Genomic DNA, 23,162 nt, shown 5'->3' with positions numbered 1-23,162 from the left:
TGGGAAGGATATATGTGCAACAATACATATGATAACTCTTGAGTTTTCCTCACAAATACTGGTATCAAAGAATGATATTAGTTTAATTAAGTATTTTTACTAAACATATGTTATTTTATCTATTGTAGTTAAATGCACTAAAACTCTTAATAGTTCGGTTGCAAGGTGACTTTCATTTAAGTATAGAAATATTTTTTTCATCTTCAGTTTTTCATGTGTATTTTGCATAACCTCTAGAACCTCCTAAATGATTCATCAAACGTTTTTTAAGGTAAATGTTTATATTATATTTTTCATTTTCTCTACCATATTACTAATTGTACATATTATCATCAGCATACAGTGCAATGAAATGTTTAAAATTAAGAAACAGAAAATTTTTTTTGAAGAATATCTGAAAAGTTCTTTTGGTTATATTCATAATTTCAGGTCTTTCCTTTTAACATATAGTTAATTTGTAATGTTTTATTTTCGTTTTCTGTTCTTTATCATTTACTATTCATCTCGACACAAGTCAACAATGCCCTTGGGGCATGTTACAGTATCTTTGGCGGAGATGTGCAAGCCTTCGGTAAAATTTTCTTGCACTCATATAATATCGTAAGCCTTGAGAACTGAGGTAAAGTGTGATATATATTTAAAAAATCTTTCAATTATACATTTTTAAAGATGAATAATACATAATTAACTAAAATATAAAAGTAAAACCTAAATACAAGCTAACTTTCTCTCCAACTATAACATAATTAGGTAAGAAACAACCATAAGTGCTATCATGGACAAAGCATCCAACAATACTATCGGGAGTTATATCTACCTGATAACAACAAATGTGCACCAATTTCAAAATAACAATTGTTGAATTATAGCATAAAATGAGCTCTTTATAATGGTTATAAACACGTGCATCAAATAAGTACACGTGGCTTGTAAATCTCAAGGCTAAGTATAGAAGGTGGTGTGGCATCCATTAAGGGTTGGCAAAATATATTTCTTGTTTCAACTGAACTCAGCCAAAGAACTTTGGAACATACATGTAAATAGTGCAGTAAATATGATTTTTGTCTAGATATACAATTACAGACAGTGTAGTTGGCTGATTCAAGTTAGAGATTACGAAAGTTCAGATTTAAGTATGCTTGTGCATCACGTAAGAATAAAAAATGAAGTTTAAGTATTTTTATAGCTTCTTTTAAAATGAAGGAATTAAAACTTGAATAACATAAAACTTCAAATTATAACGTACATTATATAATGTTAATTTCATTGAGATATACTGCTAGTAAAGTTGTTTACTTAAATCTTGAATGCAACTCAGTGACTTGTGCAAAAAGGGGTACCTATTGCAAAAGGGTTAAAAACAAAAACCTAACATTAACCAGCATTCAGATGTAAAATTATATTTATTTTAATTTCTCCTAATTAACAGTTTAATTTGTTTTTACTTTGTTGCCTAGCAATACAGTATTGCTCTTAACACTGCAACAGTTACATTGTTCAATTGGATCAACTTTACAATGTTAGGTAAATCTATTGAAACATTGTTTTTAAAAACATATGATTTGTTTAATCCATAAAAAAACTCTAATTTTTATATTACAAGTACTTTAGTTTAACTTTTATTTAAAGCTTATTTAATCCTCTCTGCCTGGACATCATTTACCATGCATGTTACAAGGTTTTAGTGACTTACATTCAAAATTTTATTAAAACACTTTTTATTTATGTTATACCAATTAGTATACATAAAATCATAGTTAATAATCCATATTTTAATAGCGTATAACTTTTAAGTTCTTAACTTTATAAGGCATTATTTTAAAAAATCCAGAATTTCCTTTAGTGTGACACATGTGACACATTTTCTCTAAGTATCTTCTCTTCTCTATTTTATCCAACACCCCTCCAATAAGTATGAAATTTAACATAAATTACTCACTATAAAATTAGCATTGATCAGACAAACCATAATTTTTATAGCCTTCAATTTTGTTTGGTTACAAAGCTATCAAATATAAAATCAAACACCTCTTTCCACACCCATCCTTTCTTTCAGGATTTGTTAATAGTTCTCTCTTACATTTAATTCTATATTATCTATAACCAACAGAAAGCCAAGGTTTTCATCTATCAAATGATGTTTTATATTAAATTGTATTCTGAACAGAGTATTGTCAATTTCTCTTTTAGTACAAGCTTCATGGGAAAGATAACGACTGGCTTGGATGAATTTGTAACTGCTCTTGTCACATAGTTAGAAAGCCAGAAAAAATTGTGATAGTTAGAGGCCATTGTTTGCCTTTTGCATATTATTATTCTAAGTAGGGTTAAGTGTCATTGACAGTCAACTAAAAAAAAAAAGGAGACTTGGGTAAGTATTTTATTTCTTGTTTTTCATGTTTATTATTTATTTATTATTATAAAAGTAGCTAAAATGTAAAAATATGTATCTCTTTAGGTTAGATAAGGTAAAACAAATAATAATAATAATATAATAAAAATATTTCATGAGGCACATACTTGAGCAGTTCACGAGTAACGTAATTCAACAGAGTAACACAAGCTCCATATTCCCCAAGTTATTTACAACTTATAATGGCACAAATGGTTAGGCATAGTTCAAAGGTCAATGAAAGGGCAATAAAATAATAGAATTAAATTATAAATAGATGTATACTGTTACGAGTTTACAGCTACTTAGGACAAACGAATGTAGTTTTATATTACAATTTGAAGTCCTTCTAGGAAGACAAAAAGGATAATATATATTTATTTAGATTTTTTTTTCGTGGTTACAAGGTTGGTCAATTTGACTGACCTTGTATAGAGTTAGAGTAGAGAAAATAACAGATAAAATATAAAGTTTTACTGAAAACAAACAGTTGAAATGTATTTAGGACATTTTAGAGATTACACAAATGAAATTTGAGATTTTCGAGATGAGATATTTATAATCTTAACATGAAAATCACTTTGCACACAGACCAGTCAAAACAAATACTCGATATATTCACAGACAAATCTTTTTTAAGTTTATTAAAAATACTTCATTAAAAAATATTATGTTTTGTATGTTTACTGAAAGTCTGCCAGAATTTGTGAAGATATACATACTATACTAAAAGTTAGTAGTATCAACACTATAAAGACTTTAAATGAGTACAAATAGGTCATGTGGTCAGTCAAATTGACCGAGCCCGTGTTGAGAGAGTTAATGAATAAACATAAACATTTACTGTGTTAATAAAGATTACTCTAGAAATAGAAATGTTTTTGTCTGTTGGTTGTTTAATGACTAAACACTTGTATACTCACTGCATTAAGAAAAGCTTTCAACAATGGTAAAACATCTTTGTCTAAAGCCTGCTGGATAAATGAGTGTAGTAATGTATCTCCGACTGCATCTTCCTCTAATGTCAATTCACATCCATGGTCTAAAAATTCTTTTGCTAAAACAAGGCATCCCTAAAAACCATTTTAAAAGAACATTTAATAACAACTGAAATCCTAGTTAAATCACTACTTTGGAGTTAATTACTTTTAACAAGTCCCAGAAGTCAACATCAGTCTTTTAGTTCAAAATTAACTATTACATTTTCCAATTAAGACTTTCATTATGAGAAGGAAATGGCAACTGAGCTATTTAAACCATTTCTGAGAGATCACAACACAATTTTTTTAAGAAACCTAAGACAAACAATGATATTTCTAATAATATACCCAATAATTTCAGTAATAATAAATTTTAAAAGTGAGCAAAAAATCTCAAACTAAACTTGAACAACATTGTTTTAGCTGATTCAGGCTTAATTTCTCACCTCGAAACCTCATACTGTTATTTTAGTCATCATTTAGCTACACTTTTTCTTAATAAAATATATTTTAATTTTATGCATCATGTTTTATGCTTTAAAGCTTTTTATATCAGCTTTTGGTTCTTTCATTATTTTGCCAGTACTAATTAACTAGGAAATAATGCTAAGTTTAAGAAAGACAAAACCTAGATATGATTGTAATAAAATTAAGTTGATACAACATTTTGGGCTTAAACTCTTCTTCAGGTGAAGTTTGTTAAAATCAATTACACAGAGCACATTTGAATATCACTAAAAAGGTAACAACAGAAGAACATGCAAAACATAGTTCAATGAATACACAGAGCACATTTGAATATTACTTGAAGGTAACAATAGGAGGATATAAAACTTGGTTTCACTGTAACAAACATCACCTGAAGAAGAGTTTAAGGCCTAAATGTCAAAGTTTTCCTAGATTTTATTACCATCATACCTAGTATTTTATTTCTTTCTTAAACTTTGTCTTAGGCCTTCTTTGTGTTTTTTAAATATATTTTTTGTGTCTGTATACAAATAATGCTGACAATGATTTCTCTGAATTCAGCAGTTTCTTTGCCTCCCAGTATGTTTACAAATGATTCAACATTATTAAACCTTGTTTTTAAAGTAATTAACAACAATAGGACTTAAGACTAAAATAACTACATATCATTGACATACTTGTTTATTATCCCAGGCAAATAGATGAGTATCAAAAAACTAAAAATTAAATGTACATTTTCACTCTATTCTTTTTTTTAATGTGAATATAATGGGCAATTCTTCATTACCTTGGACTACACTCACACATGAACCTAGAATTAACCGATTAAAACTTACCAATTACAATAATGCGTATAATAAGTACCTGATATACTTAATGCAAATAATCCAGAATCTGCAATTACTGGGATCTTACTAGACTTCAAGTTGCACAAATGTTATTTGATCAACATTCCTAGATTTGATGCTTACCAAGACATATAGCTCATAAACCACAATATCACAAGGGTTTACAGGTTTGGTTTGTTTTGAATTTTGTGCAAAGCTACACGAGGGCTATCTGTGCTAGCCATCCCTAATTTAGCAGTGAAAGACTAAAGGGAAGGCAGCTAGTCATCACCACCTACTGCCAACTCTTGGGCTACTCTTTTACCATTGAATAGTGGGATTGACCGTCACATTATAATGCCCCCATGGCTGAAAGAGTGAGCATGTTTAGTGGTACGGAGATTCTAACCTGCAACCTTCAGATTGCAAGACAAGCAGCCTGGCCATTCTGAGCCAGAGTTTATAGGAAACTAGTAAAAACTTTGATTACAAATTAAACATCTCCAACAGTGTAAAAATGGGTATCATTAACCACTTAGTTTTCTGGCTGAACAAAATTTGTTAATGTAGAAGAAGAAACCAGATCACTACAACCCTCATTAACAATGAATACCCTGAAAACTTGACACAGGAAATAAAGAAAATAAAACATTAAGAATTAGCAGGAAGAAAATTACAGAAACATATCCATATTACCCTGAATGCCCCTTGTCAAAGATCTCTTTTAAAACATACAGAGTATATTTAAACAACAAAGTATAACAGTTTAAATACATCACAGTAAGATTGCAGTTACTACATAACAACCAACTAACAGAGAGCAAAAATACCACTTACACCATTTCCTGTGAATATGGAGTCCAATACATTGTAGAAGCAAACAGACCAACAAAGTTCAAATGCAAGAGCACAGCAGACACACAAGACTTGGTAATGCCAACTGATCTACAAGAACCCATTATGTCAGAGAGGAAGACCATACAACTAGGATAAAAGAAGCTTTATACAACCACCTACTGATAACACACTCAGTCAACCTAGCATATGAAGTCGGCAAAACCTGGAATCCCTTCTTGAAAGGATTCAAACAGTTGAATCAAGTTCCAGAGGGGACCCAAATTGAGTGGACAGCACACCACCACAAAGGTTTTCTACCAAGAAGACCCAGGTATGAATCTTGGCCACTATCACCACAAACACAGTTTTTCTCAGGACTTCCATGAAGACAGCAGCAGAATACCAGCCAGAACATATGATTATACTAGTTGGTAATTATAGTATCTGATAATAATATTTTCATAAATATTTTAATAATATACTTTTACTAATTAATAATTTTTCCTTGGTTTTATGTCACACTACTGACAATTTGTGATCAACTTCTTGAATATAACAGCGCCCCTATTGGCTCTCAAGAAAGTGAAAGAGTACTTTGGATGGAGAGAAGACTGTAAGCAAGCATTCTGATCCCTTAAGGTTGCTTTAGTGCTGGCTTATTCCCATCAGGACCACGAGTTTCTCTTAGACACAGAAGCCAGTGAAAATGGAGACAAAGCAGTGTTATCATAACTGCATGACCGAGTAGAATATGTAATCACATAAGCTAGTCATATGCTTAAAGCTCCTGAATGCAAATACTGTATGGTGAAGAAAGAGCTGCTTGTAGTGGTTGCTTCATGAAACACTATCACCACTACTTTTATATTGTAGAAAGTTTACCATCATGGTGGACAATGTTTCTTTGAAATTTTATAAGTCTGGAACTGATGATAGCATGTTGGATAACAATTCTACAAGCATATAACTTCTTCATAGTTCATTGGCTAGGTACACAACATAAAAATGTGGATGGATCATCATGCCATATGGTGAAATTTTGTTTGTTTGTGAAATGTTCTGATCCTGGACACCATGTGGAACTTGGAACTGTGGCTGTTTCTTCCATAGTGAAAGTTGACCATGAAGCAGATGAATCCATCAAAGGATGGATACGAAAGTTAATGCTTCAGAAGCTCTGGGATGAGAAATTGAATGACCTTGACCTAGTGTGGATGTTCCTTGCTATCTAGCAAGATTAAGCCCAGCTGGTACTAGCAGAGGAGCATAAAATAGACATACATAACCTGTGACATCTTTATAAGCAGTTGCAAGTTTGCAAGGCACGGTGCTCCAACAGTGCTATAGCTGTGTTCTACAGCTAGAAATACTCTGGACTTTGCACAACACAAAGACTGGAGAACATCACAATATACCCCACTTTATGTGCTAAAATTAAACAGTAGATCTTCTGGCTATGAGTAAGTCAAAATGTGTGCCACCCAGAAGAAACACTGGCTAAAACATGGTAAACTAAAGAGAATTGTTGGGCTTCCTTTGCATAGAATTGTCTTGAATATAGCTTGTCTACTGCCAGAGACTGCAAGAGGACATCAATACATATTCATTGTCATTGACTACTTCACAAAGTGAGCTGAATCGTATCTGTTTGCTGATATACAAGCTGAGACTATCATGGATGTGTTAGTCAAGAACAAGATAGCATGATTCAGAGTACCAGAAGAAATTCACATGGACCAGGGAGCTAACTTCAATAGTCAACTGTTTGCTGAGGTGTGTAAAGTGTTAAATGTGGTGAAGAATCATACTTCACCTTATCACCCCCATTCTGATGGCTTAACGGAATATTTGCAAAGTTTGCTATTTCCAAAAGAACTTACTGGGAAAAATGATTGTCATATGTAATGATGGCATATAAAGTATTGGAACAGGGATCAATAGGCTGTTTGCTGAACATGTTCATGCTTAGATGGGAAGTGTTACTTCCTTTGGATCTATTGTAGAATCTTCTACTATGAGAAAAAGTCCTACAGTGTCCCAAAGAGTATCAACGATGGTCAATGCACTTGAATTTGCCCAACAGTAACTTGGATGTTACAGTGAAGTGACTTATTTAGTGTCGTTGTGATACATGCTAGCTGTACAGCAACTTCATACCCGATAATTTGACAAGCTGGTCCTCTAACATATGAGCTACAGCAGATGCTAAGCATGGGAAAGTATGTAGAACACATTGAAAAGCTGCATTCATACATCATAGATGAACTCTTGGGGTATTGGCTTGACTAGGTGTCAGGTGAGAAAACTCATGAGTCAGAAGACTGCTTGATAATCAAAACTAAGAAGTCATTAATTTTTGCAACTAATGATTGAAAGAAAATAGCACTCCTTGCTTTCTGAACTACCAGGCAGATATCCAACTCAGTTATTGGGAGTTAGGAAAGCTGCTGATCTGAAAGGATGTGGCATTCCTTGCTTTCCAAGTTGTCAAGCGATATTGTGGTATGATTTATATGCTACATTGTAGAAGTGTCATTCGATTATCAACACTTAAGTTGATCATGTGATTGAAAGGGCATTTTGACCCCCTTGCTTTCCAAGGCATAGAGTGAATTTTTTGATGTGAAACTCTATCTAATGTTTTGAGAGAATTACTCTAACAATACTGAAGTTGTTCATGTAGTAGTTAGAACCAAGCTAGGTAAACTACTAAAATAGTTGATGAAATGTAATGGCAGCATAGGTATATGGCAATATATATATATATGTAATCAAATATACATGCGTGGCAATACATGCGTGTTGAAAATATTATATCGAGTCCTTCACACATGTTTTAAACAAATTAAAATAAATGAAGCAACCACACAGAGAATGGTAATAAAGAACAGAAAGACATGAAGGAAATATGAAGAAAACAATGTGAACATGGAAACAAAGGATTTTATCTTCATGTTAAGAATATAAAGTTAATTGTGATGAATAAACTGAAAGATGCGATTTTCACTAATTCTGAGAAAATATTTCAGTTTTGACATTGAGACATCCTACATGTTTGTGGATTTTTTCATGGAAGAGGCAGTAGTAACACAGAGACTCACACTATGGTAAAACACTTGTACCTAGGGTTTTAAAGAACACAGTTTTTTCTGGTGGTTTTAACACAGTTTTACCTGATGTTTCTTGTAATCGTAGCACAAATGTGGGTGAAATTCTCAATAATATATGAAATTCACAAAATAATGGTTTAAATCTTTTTAAAGAGATCACTCAATTAAAAAAAAGTATGAAAGTTAGTAATGAAATTTGATATCTTGAACTATTCTAAAAACCTTTCAACTTGTATTCTATTCATGCTGTGCTATATATCAAACAGCTAAAATTCACATTAACTGCTTAAAATACTTTAACTCTTTGAATGTTGTTATGTGTAACTGCTGCAATACATCAATAAAACTCAATGAAAGGTTTATTCCCTGTTATTACAGTACTTTTTTTTACCTTTTTGACAGCCAGAGTAAAGGCAGATTCTCCTGTTTTGTTCTTTTCTTTAGGATCACAACCATGAAATAATAGTAATTTGGCTATCTTTTTTACAAGCTGGTCATGTGAGTTCTGAACCTACAGAATAATGAATGTCACAACATTATACTACATATTGACAATACAGACCAGTAAAATTCTCTACCTACTAGTATGATAAACATCATATTACACTATACATTGACATGTACATGTCTGCAAGATAAATGTCAGAACATTACACTATGAAAAGACCAATATATATCTGCATGATGAAAATCACAACATTAAACTATATACCAACAAATACAGATCTGCAAGATAAATCTCACAACATCATACTATAAATGGACAAATACAGATCTACATTCCAGTCCTTTCTACAAAAGGAAACAGACTTTCGAAAATACCTTTCCAACAACAACAAAAAATAATAACAAAAAACAGTGGTTACAAAGTCAGAAATCCGCTGACAGAAGTTCAAAATTATTAGCTGAAAAGAAAAAGTCCTGTATAAATCACAAGAAGATAAAAATTTCAAAACTGACAAGAATTTAAAGAATGCCACAAAAAGAAATTTGAAATACCTGCAACAATTGGAAGAGGACACCTAGTTTTACAATAACAAATGAATCAGCAGACCTGAAAACTAAAATGAGAAAGGAAGAAAATGTTATCTAGCATTTGAACAAAAACAAAAGTGAATCTCATCTAACAAATGCAAACTTTTGATATGACTTGGCTATGATCTTCTATCACCCAGAAGCAAGAGAAGTTGGATAACATGAACATCTATGGTATATTATCATGAACCAAAAGTACTTAGCAAAAGAAACACACATATATTCATCACCTCCCAAATCAATGAGAGTGAAGATTAAGAGATAACTAAAACACTTTGACTCTTAATTTTAGCTAAAAGTCAAAGATGTCTGAACAGATATTTTAAACAAACAGGTGACAGAACACACACATACACTAAAGAAGGACAAGGGTATAAAAACATTCTTTTGTTAGTTTTCTTTTTCTCTTCAAGTTTATAAAAGATTGATACTAGTAGCACCTCATAAAAAACAACTATTTGCTTTCACAAAATTTGGTCAAGGACATGTTCTCACACAAATAGAAATTTACAGAAATATATTATGAACTTATATTATTTCACTACAGACATATAAGTACTTTTGGAAAGGTTTTATTAGTGTACATTTTATTATTAGGTGCTTTAACATAATAATGCAATCCAGCATCACACAGTTTTAAAAAAACTATCAAAGTGAAAGTTACTATATTTCAGTTGGCATGACTGAAAATCAAGATAATACAGATATTTCATGTTATCTCAGAAAAAAATTACAAAATTTCTATGACATGTTCACATTTCAAAGGAATTATAACTAAGAAACATATTTAGTGGTATTATGTTTTTCTTTTCAAACATTTAAAACTAGTTAACAATTGTGCACAGTAACCTTCCAAACCATGCAAAATATTTAATGAATACATGAGCAAAACAAAGAAGCTATGATAAGAAAAAAGCAGTCAAATCATCTAACTAGAAACACAAATGGTTCATTTTTTACAAATGTCTTTGTACTACATGTTTTGTTATATAAAAAATGAATTCAATTACCTTTTTATCTTCTTGGTAACATCTTACTGTATTCATTTCATCAGCTTCCTGAAGAACTAAGTGATGAAGCTGTCAAAAAAGAATTATAATCTTTAACTTGATTAATTCACAAAATTAGAATCAATAGCTTTTAATATAACCTTGAATATTATTTAACAAAACAATAAAATGAATATTCTGTGAACAAAACCTGTCCTCACTAGTTCTCTCAAACATTTTTAAGAGCAAGATATTGTTGTTTAAAATGTAGAATTCTTAGCAAAACAAAACCAAAATATTATTTTTCAAAGTGTGTAAACAATAGATAATATTTATTAATCTAAAAAATTGCATAACGGAAACCTGAATTTTAAAGCTTTACAGATATATTGATATATGTAGATATATTGATTTTTTTTCTATACCTAATTATCAAGGATTTTTTTGACACAGCAAAATTAATTTATCCACCAGAACTCACTCTAAAAATAAGCTCTCTCACTAAAAATGAAGATATCAGCATTGATGAGCAAACATTTAAGTTCAAAGATTTCAATAAAATGGATACTTTTAATTTTGTAGTTATAAATTTTCATTTACAAACAAAGATATTCCAAATAAATTATGTTATAGTATTTACTACTCACAGTTTATTAAATATAATAGATTTTGTGGGCAGAGTATGTAAACTCACTCTCATTTTTCATATATGAGGTTTCTCCTACCATATTTTGAAGACAAATATATAATATCACAATCTTTTTAAAACCTACAGATCTAGATTTTAATTTCTAAGAAATTGTTTTAGGTAATACTGAACTGCTCTAGTGTATTGACTACCATTAGTTTAACTCTTATTACAAATAATTGTTAATATAAGCTACATAACGCTTCCCTATATTTTAGTTAAGTTCCAATAATTATGTTTTGCTAATTACATTATTGTTATATTTACCTTTGTTGTTACTTCCTTTTCTAAGTCTCATTACTTTTATTGAATTATGTCAAACTTAATCACATTTACTTTTCAGCTGGTTCTAAGGATTTAACTGTATTTATTACTTCTTGCTGCCTGCTCCATGTGACAGTTAAAGTTGGAGTAGTTGTGTTAGATATACCTTATGTTGTGTTTAGTATATTTATTTTTATTACATTCAATTTGATTACATTTTAATTAGTGTTGATATTCTATCTATATATACACTGTACAATTCAGGTACTCATTTAATTATTATGTATTACATTACAGTTTCACAAACATTAGCTTTTAGATACACTATTAGTACTGTCATACTATTTGACTCTATAGCTAAACATTCATACTAATCTATATCAGATATTACACCTCTCTATGGTATACTATATTATTATTTGGTTGTTGTTGATCACATGACTACACAGTAGGCTATCTGTGTATTGCCCACCATGAATTTCAAAACCTGATTTTTAGCACCATAAACCTGCAGGCTTACCACTGATTTATTAAGGTACTTATTCCATTACTTCTTTAACGTTACTTCCATTCAAAGTATTGGTTAGAATGTTTAATATATCTATTATTATTATTATATTTTAATTATTGAGATTATTTTGCATATGAATTTTGTACTAAACTAAGTTTCCTAAGCTTGCCAAAAATATCATGAACAGTGAGGGTACCCAACTGATGAAATGATGCATTTTAGCCTTCATAAATAATAACAATATATTTAGTTAGCTATACCAATTACCGGGATCATGTTTATTTTTGATCTAAGTGGGTAGCCTGCTCTGATTAGAAGTTAATATTAACTGCTAACATAGAGGGTTAATGTCACTTTGTCTAAATGATCTGTATTTGCTGAAAAAAAAACATGCTGTTGCATATGTAAGTCATGTTAACATGAAGATCATGCCAAGCTCCTAAATATTTGATTCATGGTGGACTCCTGAACATTCAATAATACAATGTTGTCATGGGTAACTAGTGTCTAGAGTAGTGATTAGCAACTTTTTTTTGGATGAGAGCCAATTTAAGAAGCACAAACCCTGCATGGGCCACAAGCCATATGATAACTATATGATTTATATTCTATTGAATAAATATATATTTTATGTTTTAAGTAATAAAAAATATTAATATTAAAATTTTTGGGTAATATTATTTTTAACTTCAACATTTTAAATTTTTCATTTCTGAAATTAATTCACAAGCCACACTGGGTTAGAGGAATAAAAAAAAAGCCTTTCTGATAAGAAATATTAATAAAGCTAGTTTGCCAAATGATCTAGAGCCAAAGAACACAGCGATTCAAAGACAGTAGTTTTACAGGAAAAATTTACAACTTAAATTTATTTTGTTTTCTGCAAGCTATATTCTAATTAAGCAAATCTTCTCTTTTTTTAACCCATTCTTGCTACTTGAAGAAAAATTAAAAACGTTTAAAAACACAATACTTACAGCATTATTTCCAAAAACATCCTTCTTTCTACAATCACTCTTGTACTTCACTAATAAAAAATTAAGTCTTTGAAGCTGAGTCATACTGATCTTAGAACATATTGTGTGCATCACTAGAGTCATATCTGGTATAACAAAAAAAGGAATTCAGTTACTTTTATTTAGCATTTCACAAGACAACTTCTTATCATAATAAACTTAAAAGTTTAAAATGTAAATAGTAATTTCCATGAATAAATTGTGAGTATGAACAAAGCAATAGGTATACTGATTTTAACTAAAACACCATCTGATCTGTAAGAATATAAAATATTTTAATGAATCTTTTAGAACATTGCCTCTAGGCTTAACCCTTTGGATGCTATAATCAGATTTATCCAACTTGACATTTATAGCTGTTTGGTGCAACAAGCAGATTTACCCTATGGTGTCACAAACAACACATGCATACATCACCGAGCAAAAGTGCAACTAGTAAATTTTGATATTGAAAAGTAAAAAGTACTAAAAAAAATCTAATTCTAAATTTTTTTTTTAGTGGATAATTGAAACCTTTCAAGAATCCATCCAAAATTTAATTACACATTCAAAGGATTAATAAAACAAATTAAATGTCTTGAAGCGCACAAAACTTCAATTCAGATATATAGAACATCTTAGTTATTCTCTTCAACCTTATATGTAAGATATCTTTTTGTAAGATAACATCAACCTGATTATAGAAATTACTTTTAAATGGTTATTTTTACATTTGCTTAATTCTTGGATTAAAGAGAGAAAAAAATAATGGCTTTAATTATGATTACTACATAATTGTTAAATAATCATTTAAATACTAATTCTTCTTTAAGGGGTTTAATATTATTACTTTTAATAGGTAAAAATTGTAAAATATCTCAAATTATATGTAAGACTAATTTTCCATCCCAGTAACAGTATTTTAAAATATACACAAATTGTACAATTGTGTTAATGTAATTAAAAATGAGAAAATCTGAATTTGAAGCATAAGTAACTAATTCAAATTGTGATAGATACAATATAAATGGATAGTTCAAATTTCATTTTTATTTAACTGCTACAAAACCAAAGAAAATTAAACCTTTTTCTGAAAAAATTTTGATTTGATTTTAATAATTTTTTAAATTATGAATTAAATTAATTTTTCAGTAAAAACTAATATTTGTTTACAATTTTGAACTCAAATAATGAAGACTTGTAATTTTTAAGATTTAGGTATTTATCAGAGTTTATAGTTGTCTCAAGTATATATTAAAGCACATGCATCTAAAGTGTTTACAATTTAGCTCTACCTACTACAATTTATTAGCTATGCTCATGAGACTATGTACAGAAAATTGGGAACATTATATTAAAATGATTTTGAATATCCAAATCAGCAAATTACCTGACAATCACAGGCAATATAAACTCTCAATGGAATGGCATGGATCAGAGTTAAATTTTGCATTGCTTGTAATTTTGTAGGAAGTGTGATGCATTCAAACATTGATTGCTCTTGGTGAAGTTTCATTGCAGCCATTTCTGATGTAAAATTTCATACATTGACACATAAGATGTGTTCAGATAGGGGATTTAAACTTCCAAGATGAGGGTATCCCTTGTACTTACTGACACTGGAAAACAAATTAATATGTAATAATTTAGGTCACCAAGACTATCCAGAAAGAGACCTAGAAAAATTCCTACCCATGGTAAGCAAGGTGTAGCATTCTTGTAACAGGTGAGGACACACAAACACAAAGGTCAGTGGTAAAAGTCATTTGTGTTCCAGAAAAATTCACAACCATTCAAGAAAGATTTCTGTCTGGGAAAGTGAGAAAAGTCGCATGTACGCAAGTTGTTTCCATGACACATCTGTTCAACTGTTGCTTACTGCAAGCAGCTAAATAACAAAACCAGTATTCATGCTACTCCATACAAAGACGTACAGGTCAAGTTGAAAGAGACAGCACCTATAGCTTTCTGTATGATCAGATCGTTTAAATGGGTGCTGAGAAACCATCATTCTCATACAATAGATGGATTATAGAAAGCTTCAGGAAGGGAAGTGTCCTTCGGACATGATAAGTTTACAATAAAGTCTTTTGCAGTGGAAATTACACTGCAGAGCTATCTATTGTTAAGCTGCCAATACATAATATAAACTATGCCCAGACATAGCAACAATGATTGTAAGGATGTGGTGAGGCTCCAAAATCATTTTAACGTGATGCACTCAACCTCTGTAATACTAAACTGAGACAAAATTTACCAAAATATAAAAAAACGTTTTTGGGTATGAGAATAATGGACATTATTCTGAATATATACTACAGTTATAATTTTCCTTAATGAAAATGTCTTTCCAATAGGTAGTTCCTTCTTCTCACAAGATTTGCTTTTCTCTATATGTGAACTTTTTCAGAAATGCATGCCACAAGCCTTCCTCCTCCCTCTTTTGGAATCTACAGTTCCAACACGTCTCTCGTGCAAATCATCATGCATCACCTCTCCACCAATAGGAGAGCACTACTATCACGCGACACATGTTACTTCTTCTAAGCACCTCTACCTAACTACCACTTCGATGTTTGGCAGAAGACGCAAGCAACAGAAGATTGTGGGCAGGATGGGTGAGAAGAGGGAAGAACATTTTCATTTAGGAAAATTATAACTTCCGATAAGGTACTCTCCCTTATCTTGGAGGATTGACTGATGCAAGAAGCACAGGTGTATCCCCCAGAAGCATCCAGAAGACACCCCTGAAATAAAAGGATGAGATCAGATGATCTGAGAAGGGGTACCGCACCACATCTGAGCCAGGTATCTCTTTGGCATGAACATCGACATGATCAGAAGGACCATACATGGCGGAACATTAAAGGGAGCACATAAACGTGGGAGAGGATAGTGTAATGATGTGATTAGAATCACTCAATCCAACGATAGAAGTGGGCAAGTGAGGATATGTCCCATGGTGTAGAGTGGCTAGGACATGATGGACCATACTCAGTAAATCAACTACATCCAAAACCTCACTCGCTGGGTAACGATATCCTCGCGAGGGTAGGATGAGGATCATACCATCCTCACCTCAAGTCTCAGAGTCAAGAGTGAATCTAACATCATAATCCAGGAACTCATAGGGTAGCCTAATGCCAGGGATCCTAGGATGTGTCATCTGGAATACGAGGAAAGTCCATCGCATGCACTAAACCCCTGCAACCAAGATGTCTGCGAATGGTTATAGCCATCTAAGTGGAACCCATTCTGAGCACAGACAGAATACCTGGTCTGGCACCACTCGCAACAGAGCAGGATCCAAATTGAAGCTGAAGCAGGGGCCCATCAAAGAAAATAAAGCATTAATGAAGATTTACCACATGTCACAGCCGAACAATGATGTGAAGAGAAATCTCTTCCATAGACCAATGACCCGAAACCTCCTGGTGATCCACCCAGGCACCCCAGCCATAAAGGGATGCATCTGTGAACAGACGTAAGCCTGGCCACAGAGGAGGAAGTGGTACCCCTGCCAATGTGCGGGCCCTGTTCAACTACCAATGGAGATCGTCTACAAGGGATGATGGTAAGGGTACAGGAGTATCCAAGGGATCCCGGGCAAGGTTCTACTGATTGTGAAGGACCCATTGAAGAAACTGCATATGGGCTCTGCCCAGGAGTATGAGGTCATGGAGAACCACATTTTCAAAAGCAATAGAACCTCATGAGCTGTAAGTGAGAGAACAGACAGGCTTTCTGAACAGTCCATTCCATAGAATGGAGGCTGAGAAAACACCTAAATGGATAATGTACTGGGTAGGACAAAGGAAAGACTTCTCCAATTTGACCAACCAGCCAACCAGTGCAGCTTTGGCCAAGAGGCAACGAGTCTGACTGGCCGATTTCTGGTCAGAATGAGCAAGAAGAAGCCAGTCATCCATATAAACATGGAAGCACAACCCCATGGCATGAATATGTCAAGCAACGGAGCAGACCACATGACAAAAGACGTATGGTGCCAAGGGTAGGCTGAAAGGTAAGGCAAGAAACTAGTGCACAACCTCCTGATGGATAAACCAAATATATGGATGTAAATGCTTTGCCACAGGAATGTGTAGGTAAGTGTTGGAAATGTTCACCTTGGTCATCCAAGGACCTGGAGAAAATGCCCACCAAAAAGAAAGGTATGTCTCCATGGGAAAGCAAGGAGTGTGAACATACTGATTGAGATGGGATAAATTGATGACAGGATGCCAGTCCCCAGTCTTCTTGGAAACCACAAACAGGTGGGAGTAAAATCCCTGTGAACTTGGTGTAGCTGGTTCGATAGTCTGTTGTCCTGAACCACCTTTGACAGACACTGGCATGTTGAGGGATCCCAAGGAAAAGGGAAGGGAACACTTGATAATGGAGGAATGGAGAGAAAGAGGATAATGTATCCCTCCGAGAGCACCTTGTGAACCCAGAAATCTTGGAGAAAAGGTTCCCACAGATGAACAAAATTCAAAAGACAAGCCCCACTGGTTCTGAACCAACCACCTAGTCACTGGTATTGATGTTTGTGGAACGTGCATCGTCAAGTAAATCTTTGAATCGTGGCACTGCAGAACGGTGGTACAGGAATCGATCCCAACTGCGACAAACAAGCTACAAAGTTAGTAAGGGTAGAATGTTGATGGGCCGAGGACACCCGTGACTCAGGAACCAAGTCCATAACACAGCGAAAACGGCAGCATGCAGAGGTCCCAACAACAAACAAACCATGTTTGTAGCACAAGAGCCAAAGAAGACAGACTGAACAACGTAGAAGCAAGTATGGAGAGGATTTCAGCAGAAAAGAAAGAAAAGTACCTTATCATGAGGGTGAGACAAAGAGGAGAAAATTGGGAATGGGTAAGTTGTACAGGGGTAATCTGGGTTCACCCCCCAAAATGGGAGAACCAACCTCAACAACTGTTGGTTGAGAAAGGGAAAGTCTGCCTGATGATAAACAAGGGCAGACTGATCTGAAATCCATAGGGGACGAGGCATATTAACATCCTCACCAAGTTGAGAGGCAAATCAGTCTGCTTGAACCCTAATATTGGGGGATGGGGTAAATACTAAATAGGGTTAGGAAGTTGTTTCATGTAATAGGATAGGTCTAGGGTCATAGAAAACAGGTGTAATTAAGAAAACATCACATACCTGATAGATAAAGACAGAAAAGACCAATGACAGAGAAGCTGAATCGTCATGTAATGAATCGGAAGACACAACAAATTCCAGGGGAGGGGGAACAGATTATCAAAATTGTGTTCAGTCTGGCTTGGCTTGAAAAGCTCAGGAGGAAGTGGGGCAGAAGTAGATGAGAGTGGTTGGCTCATATACTGCTCAATCTCCCAGCTAATAAGGGAGGAAATATCCCTTGATGGGTTGCCTGCACCCATGGCTGAAAATACAGCATCAGATGCTGGCGAATTACCTGAAGTGGTGACTGTAACTTCGGAATTGATAAGCGAGAAACATGAGGTAGTAATGCTATGTTAAAATATTAACTCCAGAACTGTGAAGTTTAGTAAATAAATTTAAGTAAATATAAAAATGAAAAAAACAAAACAAAAAAAAACAACACTTAAGATAATTGAACAATGTATAAAAGAATGTGTGAACATGACAGCTGCCAAACGAGAAGTGACAGTTAGGTAGTGCCGCGTAGAAGGAGTAACATGCGTCACGTGATAGTAGTGCTCTCCTCTTGGAGAGGTGATGCATGATGATTTGTATGAGAGACGTGTTGGAACTGTGGATTTCAACAGAGGGAGGATGAAGGCTTCTGGCATGTGTTTCCGAAAAAAGTTTGCATATAGAGAGCAGCACAAAACGGGAAAAGCTAATCTTGTGAGCGGAGGGAGAGAACCTTATCAGAATTAGACTTAGATGAATGAATTAATGACTGAAAAACCACATTCAAAAATTCTGAGCATTACAAGTTTTTAAGAGAGACATGTAACGACTCACCCTTCTCATCAACCCACACATTGACATCCACATTTGGTAAGTTCAACAGAAAATCAACTAGACCCATGTGTCCTTTCATGAATGCCACAGCAAATGGAGTAAGCTAACAATATTGTAAGACTCAATATTATGAAATGATATTTAACAAATACAGCACTATATATGTTCATATATAATACACATACTTACTTGGTAAAAAAAAAAGGTGAACAACCAGTTTTGGTTAACCACTAACAAAAATTATTTTTGGCAGTGATCTATATAAATTAAAAAACACATTTCTTCACAGTTTCACTGAAATGAAAAAAACAACTAAATGAAAGGTATTTGTAATAAATTCTACAAGAAAGCTAACCAGCAGACAACTAAGTACAGGGTTCCTGCACTTATGCATAAACGAAATTTAATGACTTTAGAATAACCAGTTTTAGAACCATTTTGTATAAGTTACACAAGAAATTGCACCTTGACATTTTCAAATGTAAAGATTATACAAATATTTGTAAGTAATATTTTATAGGGTGAAAAGGCAGAAATATTATTATTACTAATCTAGCAAATACGGCTTTCATCAGGAAATTAGCCACTGTGAAGAGGTTAAAGTTTTTTTTCCTTTCAGCTATCTCAAAGTTTTCATCAGCTGATTAGAGGAGCTGCTTAATGTCAGACTAAAGTCTGATATTATTATTATTATTATTATTTATAACTAGCCAACATACAGCATGACTTGTGCACATATTACAAATGCAAGTAAAGCTTACTAATTAGTTTAACAACTTTAAAAGTAGCTTAATTGTAAACTTATAAGAAAAGTAACAAAATCTCTGATTACTTAGGCTGTGTGACTTGCATATTTGTTCAGGAAAAAAAAAATATTATACTGGAAAATTTTAGTAACTTTTAAAAACTTACTAAAAAAAGCCTTTGCTTCTTCATTTAAATTAAGAAACACAAGTTATAACATCCTAGTATTAAGCCAATGTCACATTCTAATTTTTAGTAGTAAAAACAAAAACAAAGGGCTATTACAGCAAGGACTATAAATCTTTCGGTAACCAAGCACGTTATATTAATATAGAGAGAAAATTATATTATTTGATTTTGGAAAAATCTTTTTTTTCATAACTCATGATAACTTTTGTGAATTATTTCCTTTAAATAAACATATATATATATCCTCACCCATCTAATTTACATATGAAACTGTATATAATGGTTTTTGAGAGAAAATAGCCTTCCCCTCAATCTTTGTTTTGATGTGATTTTTCTCTTTTCAAATCAACTTTCAACAAAACTAGGTACTGTAATCACACTTACTTCTTAAGTTCTAGTCTAAAATAATGTATTTCACAAAAATTTCATTTATAATTCTATCCGTTTTTTTAATCAAAATTTGATTAATATCACAAGAAATAGACTCTGTAACAGTTCAAGACAATTTACACAAGACATCAGTACACAAAAATGAGACTATCATTTGCTGATGTATTTGTTGGATACACAGAAATACAAATGTTTGCAAATAAGTTGGTCATTTTTTGTTTGAACCATTTTCAGTTACATTTGTATTTGTTTTTAGTTTATTTTGATTTAGTTATTTATATTTAATATTTTTAATTTCATATTTATTCCTATACACTAGAGGCTTTTCAAAATATTCACATTTCACCAAATAATCAACACTATTCAGAAGAGGAGCTTTTGCCTGACTGAAATATAGTGTAATTAAAAAAAAAAAAAATTAAAAGAATAATTCATTTGTGCTGATTTTTACCACATCAAAGTTTTACATATAAAAAGGCCCCATTTAGATAACATTTTTACTATTATCACGTATTACACTATCACATACCTTCCAGTCATTGGGTAAATTAGGGTCTGCTTTTGCTTCCACAACCAACAATTTGAGGCAGAAGTACCACCCATATGCAGCAGCATAGTGAACTAACGTATTTCCTGAACTATCTTTAGTGTTAGGATCTGCTCCAATCCTCAGAAGGTATGATGCAACATGAGCATGTCCATTAATAATAGCATGGGTGAGAGCTGTCCTGTGTCTCTTGTCTGTAAGAAATAACACATTTTCTTTTATAAAGAATTTTAAATCAGTGAAAAATGAGGTAATGCATGATTGTACTAAACATTACTTTCAAGATGGTTCACAGTAAAAAAAAATCACCTACATTATACAACTCAGACTTTACGATTCTGTCGCTTTAACACACACAGAAATGACTGAAAATAACAGATAACTTTCAAATGAAGAAAGATTTTTTTCACCCAGTTTTGTAATAGCAGAATTTATATACCTATATATTATTTCAAAACAGTTGTGACTAAATATACAAAATACTAAAGCTTAGAGAAAAAAAAAAAGAACAAAGCAAATAACATTGATCAAATTATGAGAAAGTACAATTTCAGATGCAATTAACTATAAATATAACTTTTACACATGAACTCAAGAACTAAAAAACCTAACCAATATAAAAATAGCAAAAACTTTATTTCTACTAGAAGTTTGCAAGTGAGAATTTATACACTGGATCTATTTTTAGTGCTTATCAAAGCTTCAATGAAAAAAACTAATTTTCTTTTCATAAACGTTATCTAAAAGTAATTAATTACCTGTAAAAGTTTTAAAGGTTTACAAGATACTGTAAGCCCATAATAATGCAATAAAATATGAGAACTATACCTCCAACTTCCACCAGACACTTTCCATTCTCCACAAGAAACTTCACTATTGGAAGAAAACCTTGCTGTGAGGCTATCATGAGTGGAGTTAACTTTTCAACAGCTGCACTTGTTGACTTGTTCACAGAGGAATACTTCAGTAGGACTTTCACCACGTTCTAATCAATTGAAAAGAACAGAAATACTTTAAATAATGTTTTTCTTGCTTTCCAGGTTAGAAACAGGTCTGGTTGTGATAATTACCTCCCAATCCTCCAGGAGAGGAGTGGGGAAGTAATGGTTTTACCTGATGTAAACACATGTGTGTACAAGTATGTTTGAACTGGTACAATGATATCAGTTGTAATATGCTATTTAGCAGCATAAAACTAAAAGAGTAGATAGAAAACCAATAGATACAGCTTCTTTTCATTCATATTATGTAGATGTTGGTTAACTTACCCAGTTTGGGCTAAATGTATGGTTATCTTTCCTTTCAAGGCTGTCGATTGTCTATCATTTGATCAACATTATGCATGCTCTGGATGGAGAGAGCATGTGGCTATTCAATATACATAGATATAAATATTCATGAAAGTTATACTGTATATGAAAGTGCAACTGTCAAGAATGCACTGTGACAAAGCGAACCAAAATTAACAGTATATTAAGTAACAGAGAAAAATTACATTCAACGTTTATTGAAAAATTCCATAATTTACTTATTAGTGTGTTTTTCATAATTTATCCATATATATTAGACAAATATGGAATAATCTGATTGGGTTTGATATTTTTGTGATTACCGTGAACCACTATGTTTCCACTGATTAAATGGATGAATTCTGTTCCTTAAACATGAAGCTTGCACATCAAAAGGCATATTCTGGAATCTCTTGGCACATTTGTTCAAATCTTAATAGTCTTTCTGTTATAATTGGTGTTTGACCATTTTAAAGTTTTATATGTATATTTTTTATGTATGACAATATACATGTCATGCAAATATATTCTATTTGAAGACAAACCATCTTTGGCTGCTCCAGATCTATCCAAAATACCAACTTCCCAGAAACAAAACTTTGTACATGTTAAACAGATAAGAAACAATTAGTCTAAACTAGACAACCCATGACCCGTTGGGTCACCAACTATTCATAGGTTATGAAGAATTCAGGCTAATTTCAATCTTGCACCGAAATGAATGTTTATTTTGAGATAATTTAATTAAATATTTCAATCCCTTCATGTTATTCATAATTCAAGAAAAGATATTTGATTGTTGATAGGGAGCAAAAGGAAAGACCATTTCATTTTTCAAAAAAGTAAAATCAGAGTTTTCAGGTATTGTGATGAATTAGTTCATTATGTCGTGGTCTTTCCTCTTAAATCTTCTACAAAT

The 23,162-nt window shown here is 32.5% G+C and overlaps 1 protein-coding gene across 1 annotated transcript in view; it reads right to left on the bottom strand.

Annotated features, from left to right (window-relative positions):
- Positions 1-23,162, bottom strand: part of LOC106471504 (serine/threonine-protein phosphatase 6 regulatory ankyrin repeat subunit B-like) — a gene marked incomplete at its 3' end in the record, with an annotated part of 79,291 nt that overhangs the window by 41,050 nt on the left and 15,079 nt on the right. The window contains exons 8-14 of the mRNA XM_013932106.2: positions 21,783-21,939; positions 20,937-21,148; positions 19,085-19,187; positions 13,079-13,203; positions 10,660-10,728; positions 9,006-9,125; positions 3,316-3,465 (exon numbers count right to left, since the gene is read on the bottom strand). Coding sequence (XP_013787560.2) covers positions 3,316-3,465; positions 9,006-9,125; positions 10,660-10,728; positions 13,079-13,203; positions 19,085-19,187; positions 20,937-21,148; positions 21,783-21,939 — 936 coding nt within the window. The remainder of the gene's footprint in view (positions 1-3,315; positions 3,466-9,005; positions 9,126-10,659; positions 10,729-13,078; positions 13,204-19,084; positions 19,188-20,936; positions 21,149-21,782; positions 21,940-23,162) is intronic.

This window comes from Limulus polyphemus, unplaced genomic scaffold (genome assembly GCF_000517525.1).
Source record: "Limulus polyphemus unplaced genomic scaffold, Limulus_polyphemus-2.1.2 Scaffold4662, whole genome shotgun sequence".
NCBI classification, from domain to species: domain Eukaryota; kingdom Metazoa; phylum Arthropoda; class Merostomata; order Xiphosura; family Limulidae; genus Limulus; species Limulus polyphemus.
The sequence above is the reverse complement of the archived record's forward strand: the minus strand, read 5'-3'. Positions and strand labels throughout refer to the sequence as shown.